The sequence below is a fragment of the Balaenoptera ricei genome, chromosome 12 (assembly GCF_028023285.1).
Source record: "Balaenoptera ricei isolate mBalRic1 chromosome 12, mBalRic1.hap2, whole genome shotgun sequence".
Lineage (NCBI taxonomy): Eukaryota > Metazoa > Chordata > Mammalia > Artiodactyla > Balaenopteridae > Balaenoptera > Balaenoptera ricei.
Genome location: NC_082650.1, coordinates 51,386,816 through 51,403,243, shown reverse-complemented (window position 1 = coordinate 51,403,243; position 16,428 = coordinate 51,386,816). Strand labels below are relative to the sequence as shown.

At 41.6% G+C, this 16,428-nt stretch overlaps 1 protein-coding gene across 6 annotated transcripts in view; it reads left to right on the top strand.

Moving 5' to 3' along the window:
* The window catches only part of ARMC2 (armadillo repeat containing 2), a 222,709-nt gene that overhangs the window by 133,430 nt on the left and 72,851 nt on the right, over positions 1–16,428 (top strand). For all 6 annotated transcript variants that reach the window (XM_059941454.1, XM_059941451.1, XM_059941449.1 and 3 more), the window contains 3 exons: positions 56–158; positions 1,821–2,044; positions 15,696–15,841. In XM_059941454.1, coding sequence (XP_059797437.1) covers positions 56–158; positions 1,821–2,044; positions 15,696–15,841 — 473 coding nt within the window. The remainder of the gene's footprint in view (positions 1–55; positions 159–1,820; positions 2,045–15,695; positions 15,842–16,428) is intronic.

Sequence of the window (16,428 nt, the reverse complement as noted above, 5' to 3'; positions counted from 1 at the left end):
AATTATGGCATATCTTTATTTCCCTGCAGTGGAAATGTGATTTCTTTCTCTGCAGCTTAAAGTGAGTGGAAAGAATCTTCTTAGTGTCTGCAAGCTTATATTTAAAATTAGCAGGAGTGAGAAGAATGATTCTCTGATTCAAAATGATGGCATTCTGGGTGAGTATTATTCAGCACTACCATTGAGCAAATGTTGTACTTGAGTATGAATGAAAAGTTTGGAGAGCAAAGTTATAATTAATGATAGCTGGAATATTTTATTTTCTCATAAGATGCAGAAGTTAGGTGATGCCTGTTTTTTCTCTGTCCTCTATGTTTTCCATGTTTCATTTAATGTATCCTTTGGAACCTAGGAGGATAGCCTGCTATTTTTTTTTTAAATGCCTGTAGTAATAATATATAATTTATAAAGTGGTTCCTATTTAAAAATTCATTTCCTGGTCTTGGTTTTACTACTAGAAAAAATACATTTAATAGTGTTTGACATAATTGAAATGTTTGATCTTTTGATATAGTAGGAATGATTAAAACTGGGAAAACATCTATAACTGTTGTATAAAATTGACATCACAGTGTGTCAAATGTGTTTCAAATATGTAGGTAGAGAAATTGTAATACATTCTAATTATCTAGCTAATAATATGTAATTCTTTATATACCCTTAAATAATTAAGTTGCTTAAATAGTTACCTAAGCAGAAATCTTTTATGAATTAGTATTGTTGATCTAAGGGAAGGCAGCAACATGGAAAAGACTTTAAGTCCTCTTTTTGCAACATAGGATAAATGGTCTTCTTCTTTTTTTTTTTTTTTAATCCCAGCAGACAGGGACAAAGCCAGTACTGAAAGATATTTCTAACACTGAATCAGCTCATTGAGAGTAACAGACTAAAAACAAAGAAAGGTTCTGACAGATGATCACGTTGACATTAATAAAAATTAATGTGAGATAGGCATGTTTAACTTTATCAGGGCTGCCTGGATTAATCCTAAAACCTAGTACTTGTATGTTATTTGGATGGATGTTCTTTAAGTTGTCTTGGGAAAGGGTGGATGCTATATTCGAAGCATCCCTTTCTACTGTTGAGATACTTTTAGAAGTTCCTATCTTGATTAGCTTTCCATTCATACAGCAACCAGTATATTCTTAAAGGTTTGTTGAAATTTAACTCTTAAATTGCTTTATTAGTTATTCTACAATAACTCAAACTGTTTCTAACCAAAAATAAAGTTTGGCAAATATATATATATTTTTAAATTTTATTTATTTATTTATTTATTTATGGCTGTGTTGGGTCTTTGTTTCTGTGCGAGGGCTTTCTCTAGTTGCGGCAAGCGGGGGCCACTCTTCATCGCGGTGCGCGGGCCTCTCATTATCGCGGCCTCTCTTGTTGCGGAGCACAGGCTCCAGACGCACAGGCTCAGTAATTGTGGCTCATGGGCCTAGTCGCTCCGTGGCACGTGGGATCTTCCCAGACCAGGGCTCGAACCCGTGTCCCCTGCATTGGCAGGCAGATTCTCAACCACTGCGAAGTTTGGCAAATATTAATAAGAGGCAAGGAATGGCACTCAGTTAAAAGAACACTTTCTTATTTACATATAGTAATCCCATCTTTTTGCTGTCATTACTGTTACAGAGATTTGTCTTAGCTAAAAGTAAGCTTTCCTCTTTATGCCATGTGAGTAACTCTTCACAAGCATTTGAATGTAGGTTCTGGCTAACATTTTACAAATCGTATTTGATGTTCACATACAAGTGCTTTAATATCTCTCTTTCCAGCTGTTCTACTCATCCATTTGTAATAATTCATCTTTTTGACAGAATCATTATTGGAGGTCCTGAGAAGTGAAGAGCTGCAAGCTAACACCGAAGCTTTCTTATACTGCATGGGGGTGATCAAATTCATTTCTGGAAATCCAGGATTTCTTCATGAAATGATTGGCAAAGGTGCTGTTGAAATATTGATGAATTTGATGACGCATATAAATGAGAACACCAAGAAATCTGGCACATGTTTGCCTAATTCAGGCCACTTGTTAGTCCAAGTAAGTATTTTACTTGAAAGAGTTAGACGTGTAAAGTTAGTCTTCATGTTGTCTAATACCACTTACCTGCCAGTGGGTGAAACAGGAAACAGGTGGGCTGTTATCTGTAGCCAGGTGAGGGTGCCCGGCCTCGGGGATCAGGGTGGCAGCCCTAGCCACACCTCTGCCCCGTGTGTGCCCATTTCCTCTGGAAAGGCTGTTCCATGGCTTTTCATGGAGCAGGTCTCCAGCATGTAGACATCTATTTCCACTACCCTGCGGAGAAAGCAGGCCTGGAAGAATGAAAAATTAGCACCTCTTCAAAACAATTGCATGTTATAATCAGAATTTTAATAGGCAGAGTGTTAACTTTCAGAGTTTAAGACAGGTCTAGCCTGGAGATTGTTCATGATTTTTGGTAGCGTATATCATAAATATTGTATCTACAATAAAGAAAACAGAATTTAATGACACTGAGGGGACAGTTGTTGAGGGCGTGTGTAGACAGTGGTAGCAAAACCAGATACATTTAGTATGACCAGGGCAGGAAGAAAATATGTGTTAGAGTTTCATTACTTCTTTTGTGGCAGATTAAATTTCATAGTTGAATTATTTTCATTGGAGCTGCTTCAGTTCTCGTATTCTACTTTAGAAGAGATTTTACTCTTTAATAGCATTTGTATATCAGATAATAGCATCTTTGGTGTAATAATTGATGAGATTTGAAATGTGTTTGTCATTTAATGGGGCTTGATCAAGGACTGCATGCTCGAAGCCTTGGGGAAAGTGTGTTAAAAATTAGATTTAGGCCCTGCCTTAAAGATGCTTAAAGTGTATATGATAATTATTAATTTTGGACTTTGTGGTCTGTCTGCATTTCGAAAAAGACTCTGAAAACCTCCTTTAGTTATGAGTGATTCAGAATTCTACTGGATGTGCCATCTTTTGGCTAGGGAGACTTAAGAAACATTATTTTCATGCTGACAGTGTTATGGAGTTATTCAAAATTTTCCCTCAATGCAAATAGTTATTTGGGTTATATAATTATTATGTTTCTTGTTAAAATGCAAAAAAAAAAAAATAGTATGAGGAAGAGTGTAAAAATCACCTGAATTATTTTCACCCTTAGATAATCCACCTCCAACATTTTAGTAACCATTCTTCCATGCATTTTACATGCATATATATTATATATACTTACATATGTATAATTTTATATAATTCTTGCTTTTTATCATGAACTTCCTTTTTCTAATAGTTGTTTTTGCTTGTTTTCCATCACCCTCTTTTCCTCCTTGTTTCTCCTCCTGGTTCTCCCTGTTAGCCAATATTGTTCACACAGATGTGCTCAGCACCTTTTAATACACTCATAGATTTTCTTTTTTTTTTTTTTTTAATACATTTATTTTTATTTATTTATTTTTGGCTGTGTTGGGTCTTCATTGCTGTGTGCGGGCTTTCTCTAGTTGTGGTGAGCGGGGGCTACTCTTTGCTGTGGTGTGCGGGCTTCTCATTGAGGTGGTTTCTCTTGTTGTGGATCACGCGGTCTAGGTACGCAGGCTTCAGTAGTTGTGGTGCACGGGCTTAGTTGCTCCGCAGCATGTGGGATCTTCCCGGACCAGGGCTCAAACCCATGTCACCTGCATTGGCAGGCAGATTCTTAACCACTGTGCCACCAGGGAAACCCCACTCATAGGTTTTCAAAAACAGAATATTCTGTGCACTTCTCTTTTCTCATTTAACAATACATAGTAAAAAACTCTATAGACTTATTCTTTTTATTGGCAGCATAATATTCTGTGATGAAGATGTACCTCAAATTCTCAACCATTCTTCCATTGAGGTACTCTGCTTTTAATTTTTACGTAAAAGCTTTTGGAATTCTTGTCTTGTTTTAAAAAGCTCTTTCATATATATATAGTTGTCCCTCAGCATCCATGGGGGACCTGCCCCAGATACTAAAGTCCACAGATGCTCAGGTCCCATACTTGGTCCTCTGTATCCATGGATACAGTACACCATCCATGGTTAGTTGAATCTGCAGATGCAGAACCTACAGATAGGAGTGCTGACTGGATATATGTATATGCATTTATATATTTATACATAATTTATAAATTTAAAAATATAAACAAATATATAAATGTATTTGTATAAAATAAAAATATATAATTAAATTAGTTGGTATAAAGGAGAATTGAGTATTATTGTGACCAAAAATACATCAAATCCAGAGCTAGAACCTCTGCTATGCCAGTAAGTACAGTGCACTTCTCCCTGCGCTCCTCTCCTTTCCCTCTTCCCTTCCTTTGGCCTCCTCAAACGCAAACTGACTCAGTGGGTCAGATGCCCCTTTCTTGTCCCGACGTCCTTGCGTCCCTCTAGGGTGTGGGGGAAAGGGCACTGTAGTAACTCCCTCCTCGCTGCCCACCACCACTCACCGGGCACTGTCATCATCTCCAAAGCCTTCCTCTGAACCTGCCTGGGATCTGGCGGGGGCGGGGCTTACACAGCCCGAGGCCTCTCTCAGGAGCGCAGTCAGCAGCCCACATCCCCGTCCAGCAGGAGAAAGGGGCCCATTATTGCCTCCACCTGAGAATGTGCTCCTGCTGTGGTCACCAGGAGCCATTTGTGTCAACTGTACACTGTCACTATGTGTGTGTATGTTTACACATTTGGGGGAAGGGAGATACTGTTTTAGGCTATTTCATTTGCAGAATCCCCTGAACTGGACATTCCCTTGTGTTTAATTAAAACAAAGAAAAACTGTTTTGTATCATCCGAATGATAAAAATGTAAGCAACTTGACTTCACTATAAGAACAGATGAAAATCTCTACTCTTGCGAATGTGTCGCACTGACTGGCTTTTTACCAGCTCGCTCATGTGCACATTCACCCAAACAGATCTGGCCATGGGCAGAATTGTTCAATTACACCAGCCTTGAGAACCGGTAACTCTAACTCAAGGCATTTTTTAAAAGCAACTTTGTTCAATTGAAAAAATAAATAAATGACTTGCGGCTGTACTAATAGAATAATGTCTGTAAGCCAGAGAGAACACGGCAAGGCAAAAAGATAAAGGCAGGACTTCCTCTCCTTTATGACTTTCACTGCTGTAAAACTTTGTGCATTCTACCATCCGGCCCAGTACTATAGTCGTCCTGTCTCCCTAAAGCAGCCCTGTTGGAGGCCATTGAATGAGTAGAAGGCGTCTGAAGCTGGGTCCTGCAGGTTGTGTAGGATTTGGGAAACTGTCACCGAGGAAAAGGGATACGGTGTGTTTGCGGGCTGCTGAAAAGGTAGGTCTGTCCAGAGCAGAGAGTTCCGTGGGGGAGGCGTGGGAGGTGAGATTCAGAGGCTACGGTCATGGGCCTCGAATACCAGGCTGCAGAGTGCAGACTTGGAGTAACACAGAGCAGCTGGAGGTCAGTGCAAGGGGAGGAGGAGATGAGATCAGAGTGGCAGACAGGTGGGCATGCGCAAGGTATTAAACTGATAAAGGCCGAAAAGCTGAAATGTGACAGGAGGAGAGTGTGTCAGTGGTACGGACGGATTGGAGGGTTAAGATCTCACACACAGCAGCCCCAATTAAGAGATGTTGCTGCAGTTATTAGATTTTAGACTGATTATAATGGAGCTAAAGGATCGAGATCAAGGAATGGGCACAAAAGAAAAAAAAGCTCCTCCACAGCATAGGGGCCAGTGATGCTTAGAGGAAAAAATACTGAAGTGTTGAGATTTTTGAAAGTTTCCTTTACATTCTTTCTTACATATATGTGTTTGTGTACACATACATGTATGTTTATCACTGCACTGCTGACATCAAGAGACGTTGATTTTACAAGTGTTTGTGCAGTGGCTGCTCTGTGCCAGGCGTGCTTTGGGTGGTTAGTAAGGCAGTGGAGGGCAGGAGAGCTGCCAGTAGGGGCCTCTTTTTGATGATCCCCATGTTCAGATAATAGTATTCTGATGCCTTATTCTTTTACAAAACCCTGGTACTTCCACGAGTTCAGTTCTACCTGTCGGATGCTTAGTAGCACTTTGAGAAGGTTGAGAGGATGATCACTGATGCTCAGAGGGACCAGCACCGCTTTCCACTAAGTGGAAGTATTAATATTCCCAGTCTGGCAAAACTGGAGACAGGAGTTTGTCTGCAAAATCATTAGCGTAAAGAAGGTTAATCTGTGCATGATCACTAAATTCCAGAATGTTAGGCTTTCGGGAGAGCTCCCTGAAACCTGGAAAAAGAGAAATACAGACCAGCTAAAAGGCTAGGCCCCCTAGATTCCAGCATTAAATTGCATCACCTAAGGAGGTGACACAGACGAAATAGGGGTTTGTCAATATTAATCTCGGCGGATTATCAGGAGGTGTTAGGGTTCATTTCTGACTTGTAAGGGCCAGCAATTGGGAAGGGATAATACAGGAACTGAGGAAAATTCCTGGAGTCACCTCCATCCGAAAGTCTGCTGTGGTTTCCATCGTGCCGCCTTTCTGGGGACTGGAGAAGAGTCTTTGTATGCGTCGCAGTCACAAACAAGCCCCAGTTCCCCTGGTGTCTCATTTGTCCTCTTGTGTCTTGAGGACACTATGTACAAAGCTGCTTTACTGTAATTGAAGAAAATCTCAAGGTACTCACATTTACAGTTAGGTAATTTGTAGGTATATAATGTAACGATTAAACCCAGGTTGATTTAAACTAATGTTCCTATTTTTATGGATTCCTTTGTATTTCCAGCCTTTTCTTCTTTACAGCCTGACCCACTTGATTTTGAGTTCAATTCTTAGAGAAATGTATTCTTTCCCTGCTTTAGATTTAACATTTTTGAAGTTAGAACTGTCTGGCAGTCCTCAGATAACATGGTTTCTTTCCTTTGTCTTACACCTGGTTTCTCTTCTCTGACCTCTAAACCTGCCACCCAGAGGGTCAAGTCCTAATCTTTTACCCTTCTTGCTCAGTAGAGCTCCACTGTCCAATTCTTCCTTTTTCTAAGTGGAAGTTTCTCAGGAAGGTCGGTCCTCCCACCCCTTGGCAGTCCCTCTCCTCCACTTTGGCTCTAGAGTGTGGGGGAAAGGAGAGTGAATTAAACAGAGATTTGACCCTGGGTAGCTCAGAAAATGATAATGTTATTGTCAGAAATTAGAGGGTTATGTAAGGGAACTGATTTGGCGAGAGGAGGGAGGGAAATGATGTAATTCGCCCTCGTGTAAAACTTTAAGGTGCCAGCAGAACAGCCAAGTGGGACTGTCTGGTAGGAAACTGGAGAGAAGAACCCATTGTTAGCAGAGAAAGTAAAGCCAAAAAAGCATACTTAGCGTCATCTACATGGAGTTGACCGTTGAAGTCGAGAAAGACAATGATACTACTCAAGGGGAGAGTAGAGAGAGAGAGTGGGCCTAGAGGAGGGCTGAGGACAGATGCCATAAAATGGCCAGATTTGTGGAATAGGGAGAGACAAGAGAAGTGACCAGAAAATTCAGAAAGGACAGTATGGAAGAGGGTAGAGATTTTAAGAGCAAGGATTGGTCAGCTTTGGCAAGTGCTACGGCGAGCACACAGGGGAAGAGGAATTCCGCTACTGTGTTGGGGGGTGATTTGAGTGGGCAAGTGGGGTCGTGTCCTGTTGCAGGGGGTCTGTCCACACTCTCTTTAAATCTTAAATGATATGTTTTGATATAGTTGGGTTTTTGTTTTTTAATTTCTAAGCCCTAGAGTAAACTCCCCGCTTTGGCTGATGCGAGTTCGCTCCTGTATTGTGTATTCCGCGTCCCCAGCACGCGGTACCATCGTCTTCCGGAGCCCTGATGGTCCCTCTGGCTTTGTGCCCGGCGGGGACAGGGCTCAGTGCTGCCTCATGGACTAGGGACGGGAGCACAGGCCTGAGCTGGCGGTTCAGCTCTGACATCCTGTGAGCCTTGCCCTCCTCATCTCCCAGTGACTGGCCGTGCCTGGGGTAGAGGGTAGTCAGGAGAGTTAAACAAGATGATCTATTGAAGCACCTATAACAGGACATGGCACGTAGATGGCACTCAGCAGAACTTTATTAAACAAAGTGAGATCAGAATCACCAAAACTTGAAGCTTCAAAGAGCAGTTACTTCTGATAAGAAAAAATTAATCACGACAATTAAGATGACAGAGTTAAAGATGGATTTTATCTTTGTGTATTTTTTGTGTGTGTAGCTTTCCTTTTTATCTTTTATTTTGAACTCAGTATAGGTTCACAAGATGTTGCAAAAATAGTAGAGGGGTCCTATTTACCCAATCACCCTGCTTCTCCCAATGATGACATCTTACATAACTGTAGGACATTATTAAAAGGGGGAAACTGATATGGGTACGATACAATTAACTATTTTACTTATATGCATATTATTTTTGAGATTAGGTGAATCTCTTTTTTTGTCACAGTCTTCAGTTTGGTTTTTAGGCTTGCTCATTTTTTAATGATGTATTTGTTCGTGGGAAGGGGAGCTCTTTCTACTTATGAGGTTTCCTTCCTATAAAGGAATACCCAGTAGTGTATGTAACTGACCACTCAGTCATCCAGCTGGCATGAGAGAGTGGGCAGTCAGAGCCTACTCTTCCCTTTCCTGGGAAAGGGCTACCTATAGGCAACTCGTGTTCAACTTTGACTCTCCACGGATGGCATACCTGAAGATTTGGGGGGAGTCAGAGATCCCAAACATGTAATGCCTTGGGCTTTGAATTAGAAATAAGAGAGAGACTAAGGCAGGTGGGGAAGAAAGTTGAAGGATGTAGTTTATAGCTGAGGTCGGTGTGCTTTCCAATCCTGAACCCCTGAATCAGATTTGCCCACCCAGTCACAGGCTGCGCCTGCCCCAGGAGGAGCAGAGGAGAACACCTGTGCTCACCAAGCAGGAAGTGAGAGGTGGAGAGTGACCAGGAGATTATGCTAAGAAATGTCACCTCACAAGGAAGGAACATCAGGTGTGGGAAGTAAGTATTCCTATGCCACCTGCTTCTGGGGAGAGCCATTTGCTTTTCAATTGCTGTCATATCTGCTCAGTCTCATCTCTTCCCTGTAGACATATTAGTTGTGGCAATAAAGAAATGTTACTGACTTTAACATGTAATTCTGAAAATCAGTGTTATTACTCTGTAGTTCTTAAGGCATTATCTTTTTCAGACTCATTTTCCTTATTTTACTGCTCTGGCATTCTATATAGTTTAGATGACATTCAAATTTCAGCTGTATTGATACATATAATAGCCACAACTGGAAGAATCAGCTACCTACTCATTTTACCAAGGTAACTGACATAGTGGCAGTAAATGGAGAAACAATAATAAACATAGGCAAATGTTAAATAAGAGTCTCAAAGTAGCGCACTGGAGCTTGAGGAGGGAAGAACCATTTCCTGCAGCAGTAGGACACTCATGGTAGGAATGTGCCAAATAGGCTCCACAGCCAGGCACCAAGCATTACTGAGGATTGCGAGTTAATATGACTTTCACATGCATGTATCTTAACTCCAAGGAGATGCTTAGGAAGTTTTGGAACTAGTGGTTTCATGTATATAGTGGCATCTTACAATTGGTTTCCTTTTTCTCAGGCAGAACTGTACTAATCATACATGAGACAATATGAAACTTCTTGGGTTACCACATGGGCTCTGGTTTTGGCATATATGTGGTCTCAATTGGGCACAAATCCAGAAAATGAATATGCTTTCATTAATAGAGGGAGATGGTTTTGCTGAGGTTGGAAAATGGTGTGGCTTTGGTCTTAAATCATTTGACACTGTTTGTGGTCTCTGGCGGCTGTGTTTATTCTTTCACATCATCAGCGGGAAGTGAACCATTTTGCAGTTGGCAGTTAAGTTGAGATAAAGCTCTAGGGATTTTGGTTATGGATATTCCAGATGATTGAGCAATAAAATGAATGCTTTTAGGAGACAGTCAAATGGAGCAGGGGAGACAACAGATGAGGAGTCGTTAGAGCCCCAGATGCCCACCTACCTGGAGCTGGTAGACTTTCTGAGCTTCAGTTTCCTCATCTGAAAATTGGAGCTCAGGATACCTTTCCTGTCTACAACATTCAGGGAGCAAATGAGATCAAGCTCACAAGATAGCTTTATAAAAAATAAAGTAGCTGCTCATATTTTTTTCATAATAGCATTCAATGTATAAAAATAAAATGACTCTTGATGCTAATTTTGGTAGAGGAAGCATAATAACTTTCAGACTGTTAGTGCAATTTTCAATTGCATTATGTTCCAAAGCTTTCTTTGAAAGCCGGTTTTTTGAAATTGGGAAAATATTTCTCCAAGGAATAATACCATGATTGACGGCGAAGTTCCCGGGCTACCCACAGAGCCTGTTCAATTTCTGATGCACCTAAACAGGAATTCTGTGGTGGGCTGTGAGCTGCAAGCCCCTCCGATCTGGGCCAGCTCTGATGGCTGAATGCCTCCTAGGGCAGAAGAATCTGGTGAGTTCCTTGGGGACTGAGGACTCTGATGGAGGGAGGGTGCAAAGGGAGTAGAGAAGTCATCCACTCGAGAAATGAGCAGTATATGGAGGCTCAGGTGGACCAAGGAGCCCTCCCCACCGTGCGCCCACCCCCGTGCAGTAGAGAATGCTGGGGATGAGGCCACAGCTGCTGGGCCTGCACTGTCATTCTTAAGTTCATTAATCGAAATCAGGAGGGCCTCATATTTTAAGGCAAATATTTCATGTGTTTGCTTGGGTTTTTCAAATAATTAATAATTGGAAACATAATTTAAAATCGATAATGAAGTACCTAAATTGATTTTTTTAAATGCTAAATCTTTTGAATTCTAATTTTGCTTTACTAAAATGCTTTTTGAGCCATTATAAAATAATCACTTCTTGATAGAATTTTTCCCTTTAAAATGGGTCTCCCAATGTTGACTGCATGGTGAAGACTTTGAGGCCCAACTAATTCAGTGTGAGATAGGACAGCTTTGCCAAACTCACCAGGTGTTTTACCTGGAGATGCTGATTGAGGTTGGGGCCCAATCTTATGATCAAGGAGTTTGGGGAAACCCAGAGAGAAAAAGCTGCCGCAGGAAAAGTGGGCACCACAAAGCTGCAGAGTGTGTGTGTGGCTCAGTCATTTTCCAGCAGTAGATTAGCAACCAGAATCACACCGGCATGTTTCTTTCCTGATATATACCAAACATTTAGGTCCCCTTTTGTCCCAGACATCATCTAACAGCTGCTAATAAGCAAGGACACTTAAATTTTTATCAATCCTTTTTGTGGATTACCAGTTCCACATTCTTCTCCTTTTTCTTCTTCCCACTGGTTGCCTTCTGACTCAGTATATCTGTCCCAAGGGGTTGCACATTAAGTGATGGGAAAAAGAAGAATGGAAACTCCAGTTTTTCAGTTTGCTATTTCTTGGTGAGATGACAGTTAAGAGGTTGGGAATTGTTCCAGTAAAGTCCTTTAGAAGCTAAACAAGCATCTGTGTATGCATCTGACTTCTACTTCTTTTTCTTTTTTTGTCAAAGTATTTGAGATGGCTTAAAAGATTATATGCAGTAAAATAGAAGAGTACATAACTCAGTGGAATTAGGAACAATATAGACAAGCATAGAAAGTTAAGAAAGGAGCAGATACATGTCTCCCAGCATGAATCTCGGACTTCGGTGAACTCCTGCTTTGGGGGCAGGCCCAGTGGGTGGGCTTTCCCGCAGGGTGGAAAACAAAGTCTCAGCGGTAGAGCACACAGCTCATTAACAATTTCTGCAAATATATCTCTGTTAAAAAGTTGGAGCAAGGCTGAGAGTTAAGTGGGTTGACTTGGAATTTGCCTTTACTGTTACCACAGTATTTAGCTAGACTCTCCTCCCACTGATCTCTTTATATTTTTCCCAGAAAAAGCCACTTGTCTGTGCACAGTGTTCAGCCCCAGCCCCTCCCACAGTGAGATCGTTGGCTCACAGCCGGCCTTTCAAATGGGGGGCCTTCACGGCTGCATCTGCCTGGCGACCTCCTTCTGACCCTCCTCCCCCCGGGGATTTAAGCTCTGGTTTACCACCAGGCCTCTGCTAATGCCGGCACTTTCTTGTCAGAGGCTTCTTAAAGGGGAAAAGCCTCCTTTTCTGTCTCCCGTCTCCCTTGTCCCTTCATTTCCTTCCTCCTCCTCCTTTCCTTCTTTCCCCTCCTCATCCCCTCTTCCTTCCCTTCTCCTGCTGTGTATCATCCAGTAAGCTTTTTATGGGCATATTTATTGTCCTCTGGGTAGGAAAAGGACTAAGAAACTGGACTGTGGAGGAGCTCACAGTGGGAGAGAAGGTGCCTGAAACTAGTGGTTAGGAGTCTGTGATGGGTGTGAAACAGAAAGGTCTGTTCACCTGGAAGAGAAGCAATCAACTGCTGAAAAGTCTTCACAGAGGAGAAGTGAGCCTGAGCTGGGTCCATAAACCCGAGCAGGAGGTGAGCAGGTTGGAGAAGGGGCGGCAGAGTGTGATGGAGGGGGACATTCTGGGCAGAGGCAGTGGTCCATTCAAAGGCTTGGAATTGTGAAAGGATGAGGAGTTGTGTGTGGTGCAGAGTCTGAAAGATGGAGAGGGAGGAAGGGGGAGGTGAAGGAGATGATCTTGCAGGGAGTGAACCGTGCTTTAGAGAGTGAATAGCCTTTAGGATATGGATTTTGCCCACTAGGCCACCGGAAGTCAGAGGAAGTCTTTGAACAGGGAAGGTTGGGTTTCAAGATGCTTCCTCTGGCAGCAGGGAGATGCTGTGGGGAGATGAGCCCAGCAGTGGAGAGAGTGTGGAAGGAGCCCATGCAGGGAGTGTAGAGTTTGGGAGAGAGATGAAGTGGGCTTAAACAGAACCAGCAACCTTGAAGATGGGAAGAAGAGGTAGAACAGGCGATCAATCAGCTGTTGAAAGGGAAGGAGGGAAAGGAGTTAGGAGCCTAGGAAGGAGCTGCTGTCGTGAATGAGATGAATAGGGAATACACTCGGCCCCCTCCAGGAAGTCCATTTTTCTTTCATCGATTATTTTTTTATTCCTCCGCTCCTTTTAAATCCATCTACCTGAGATATTGTCTGATTCATCCATGGTTTTCTGAATCCCAACCTTTCTATTTATACCAGTGTTTCCTTTGTAGGTATTAATCCATTCGTCCATTCCATCAACAAATGTTTATTGAGGACCCACTGTGTGCCAGGCACTAGATTTGGGCCTGGGGGGCACAATGGTGAAAAGACAAAGTGTATACCCTCACTGAAGCTTCTAGTATAGAGAAATAGACAATAAAACATAATATTAAATAACCTAACGTAAAGTAGTTTGTGGGGGGGGTGTGGTATGAGGTGAAGTTTGAGGGGTTGGCAAGAGTCAGACCATACCAGGCCTTGTAGACCAAGGTCAGGAAATGGAGTCATATTCTAGGAGCAATAGACAAAAAGCCAGTAGGGCTTAGGGTGACAGAAAGCAGAAAGGCAAGATTCTGGAATGTGTCTGAAGGTTTGGGACTTGAGACACTGTGTTGATGGTAGTGTCATATATTGAGGCATCACTATGTATTTCTCAAGTGCATGGTATATGTTTCATGTATATTATCTACTAGCATCACAACGGACAAATTTGGAAACATTGAACTCCCTCAACTCCCTGTACTCCATACAATGTGATTGATACAGGCAGTAAATAGATAGGGATTTAAAATCAGGTGATGTGTCACATATAAATGTGTGCTTCCACTCTTGATTTGGGCCGTTTATAAAAGTTATGTATTCGGGGCGAAAGAACCATGAGCTGTCTTAACTTTTTCTAATGAGGTGAGAAAAAGGGTTGAAAGGGAGGAAAAAAAGCAAAACAAAACTGAGGTTGAAACAAGAAAATAAAAGCTCCTAGGAAAAGTCTGGTCCCTCCTGCTGACAGCGCCCCCTGCCAGAGGTTGAGTTGGGGAGCCAGAAGATGACAACAGATTGAGGTGCCCAATCTGTGAAGCCTTGGGGGCCAGAGAAGGGGAGGCGTTTGTGTGCACCGTGGGTGGAATGAGTGTTCCATGATCTGCCACGGTCTCTGTCTGTCTGGTTCAGGCCAGGATTCACATGGGCATCTGTGCTCTTTGATGTCGGAGTGGGGAAGCTTCTGAGTCACCCTTTGGATTGACATAAACCAGCAGTGCTCCAGTGCCTGGGCTGTCTCTGAAGAAGGAGAACAGGTAGAGCCAGGGTCCGATGATGAGAATTTTCCATTTTATGGCAGTGATGGCTTGAAATGCCTAGAATGGTTTGTTAGCCTTCCGTAGCTTAAGAGACTGCGTTGTAGATCCCTGGTCAAGTGGAATGCTAGAGTAGTTTGTTTCCCCTCCAGTGTTTTGGATACTGAATCTTTCAGGGAAGAATTTACTAAATTGCTACATAATTGAATTGACTACAAAAGACTTGCACACATTTATATGAAGTATTAATTTTATTTTCTCTGCTTTAGAAGGTAGTGGGTTATATTTTAACAAAATCTTTTTGTTGCGGTTGTTACAAAGGAAAGCTAATCAAAGGTGCATGTCATCTTAATAATTGTTTTCAAAGTTTATTAATTATGGCTTTATATTTACATAATGCTCTACAGTGTACAAAAACAGTGTTACATTTTTTCCATCTGATACACACAACCCTGGCTGATGAGCAGGGGTTGTAACCCCCTTTTCACAGATGAGGAAATGGGGAAGCTGAGGAATGAGTGAGTGCCTCAGTCACTTATTTAGGAAGAGATTTTGGACTTGAATCTTCATCCTTTGACTCTACGGCCAGCGATCTCCCTTATTCTGCATTTTGGGTGTGAAGACCCACAGCAAAGGCGGGGATGGGACCCATGATTTTTGAGCTCCTGTTAGTTAATCAGCAGTGGCAATGCCACTCATGCCTCTCATCTCATTGAATCCTAATAACTCCAGGGCAGTTATCACCATCCCCACTTTACTGTTGAGAAAAATGTGCTCTGGGAGGTTAACTAACCTAAACTGGTGAGTGGTAGGGCTGGGATTTGACCAGACCCTTCAACTCCCAAGCTGACTCTCTTAACCAGTAGCCTGCCTGTACTATCTCACGAGGAAAGATCACCCTGCATATTTAAAATTATTAGATAACAGCAACTTTCATTTTATGGATTTATTAAATTGTTCTCCACTTTCAGACAAGGGTTAAAGTACATAGCTTTTCTGAACATTTTTTACAAAATAAGACAAATTTGCAAGACATCAATTCTTGCCACTTGGAAGAGAATGAGCCTAACTAACAGTCTTAAATATTCTTTGGCTACAGCATTGTTATTTGATGGTATTTATAAGAATATGGAACAAGGAATTTCTGTTCTGTGGAACTCATGTGTCATGTCACAGGGTCAATTGATGATCTTATGACTTCTACTAAACCCAGATGACGATTTGCTTAACCCTGGGGTTTTGGTATACTAATTGCTTCTTAACACGAATATTTCATTCATTACTTTTGAACCAAAGTGGGCTTTCTTTGTATTCATTTCTTGGTTTTCATTTTGTGCTACTTGTGCATATAGGCCCATGTTCTCTGATGGGAGATGCATAACAGGGCCTCGGTTTAGCTACTGATGTAACGAAACTTATGGTATGAATTATGCTGTGCCGATCAGTGTTGCTGTATTTTCTAATTTTAAAAAATGACACTAATGTGCTTTTTTTCATAGATGACTGCTACGCTGAGAAACTTGGTTGACTCACCACTAGCAAGAAGTAAGTTGCTAAGCATCAGTGCCCTTCCCCAGCTCTGCACAGTGATGGGACAGTACATAGGTGACAAGGAGGTCTGCACCAATGTTGCCAGAATATTCAGGTAGGTAGACTAGGAAAACAAAGTAGCCTTACAAAAATGCTAATGTTTAGATTTAGGGGGTTATTTTTAATATTTGTGTGTGTGACTGGCAAGGAATCCTGTTTTTGCTTTTTATGTCACCTCAAAGAAAAGGTTAATCTAGTGGCCTGAGTTTTTAAAAAATGATTTAAACTAATGACTTCATTTCTTATGTATTTCTATTGTGACTCTAAACTCATTGATTTTAAGTTACCGTAACTAAAGTTGTGAGTTGTCCTAGTATTTTTACAAAACAAACAAACAAACAAACAAAACTTCCTCTCAGCTTATTGGAGATAAAGGGCTATATCACAAAACATGGCAAACCTTCTGGTGTGCTTGGAAACAATGCTTATGGGTTTTAACTGAAAAAGGAGGCCATTGCTTAGAAAGACTGATCTGACTTAATTTGTAATTGAAGGTCATTTTATTTCAGTTGTTTGGCTGAACTTTGGCTCACACATTCACTAGTCATGTTTATACTTACTTTTCTCCAGAAGCAATGATCACCTGAATCCAGGCTGCCTCAAAGCAAGATGTGGCCAAATTTCGGAACTGTCTTTAAATTA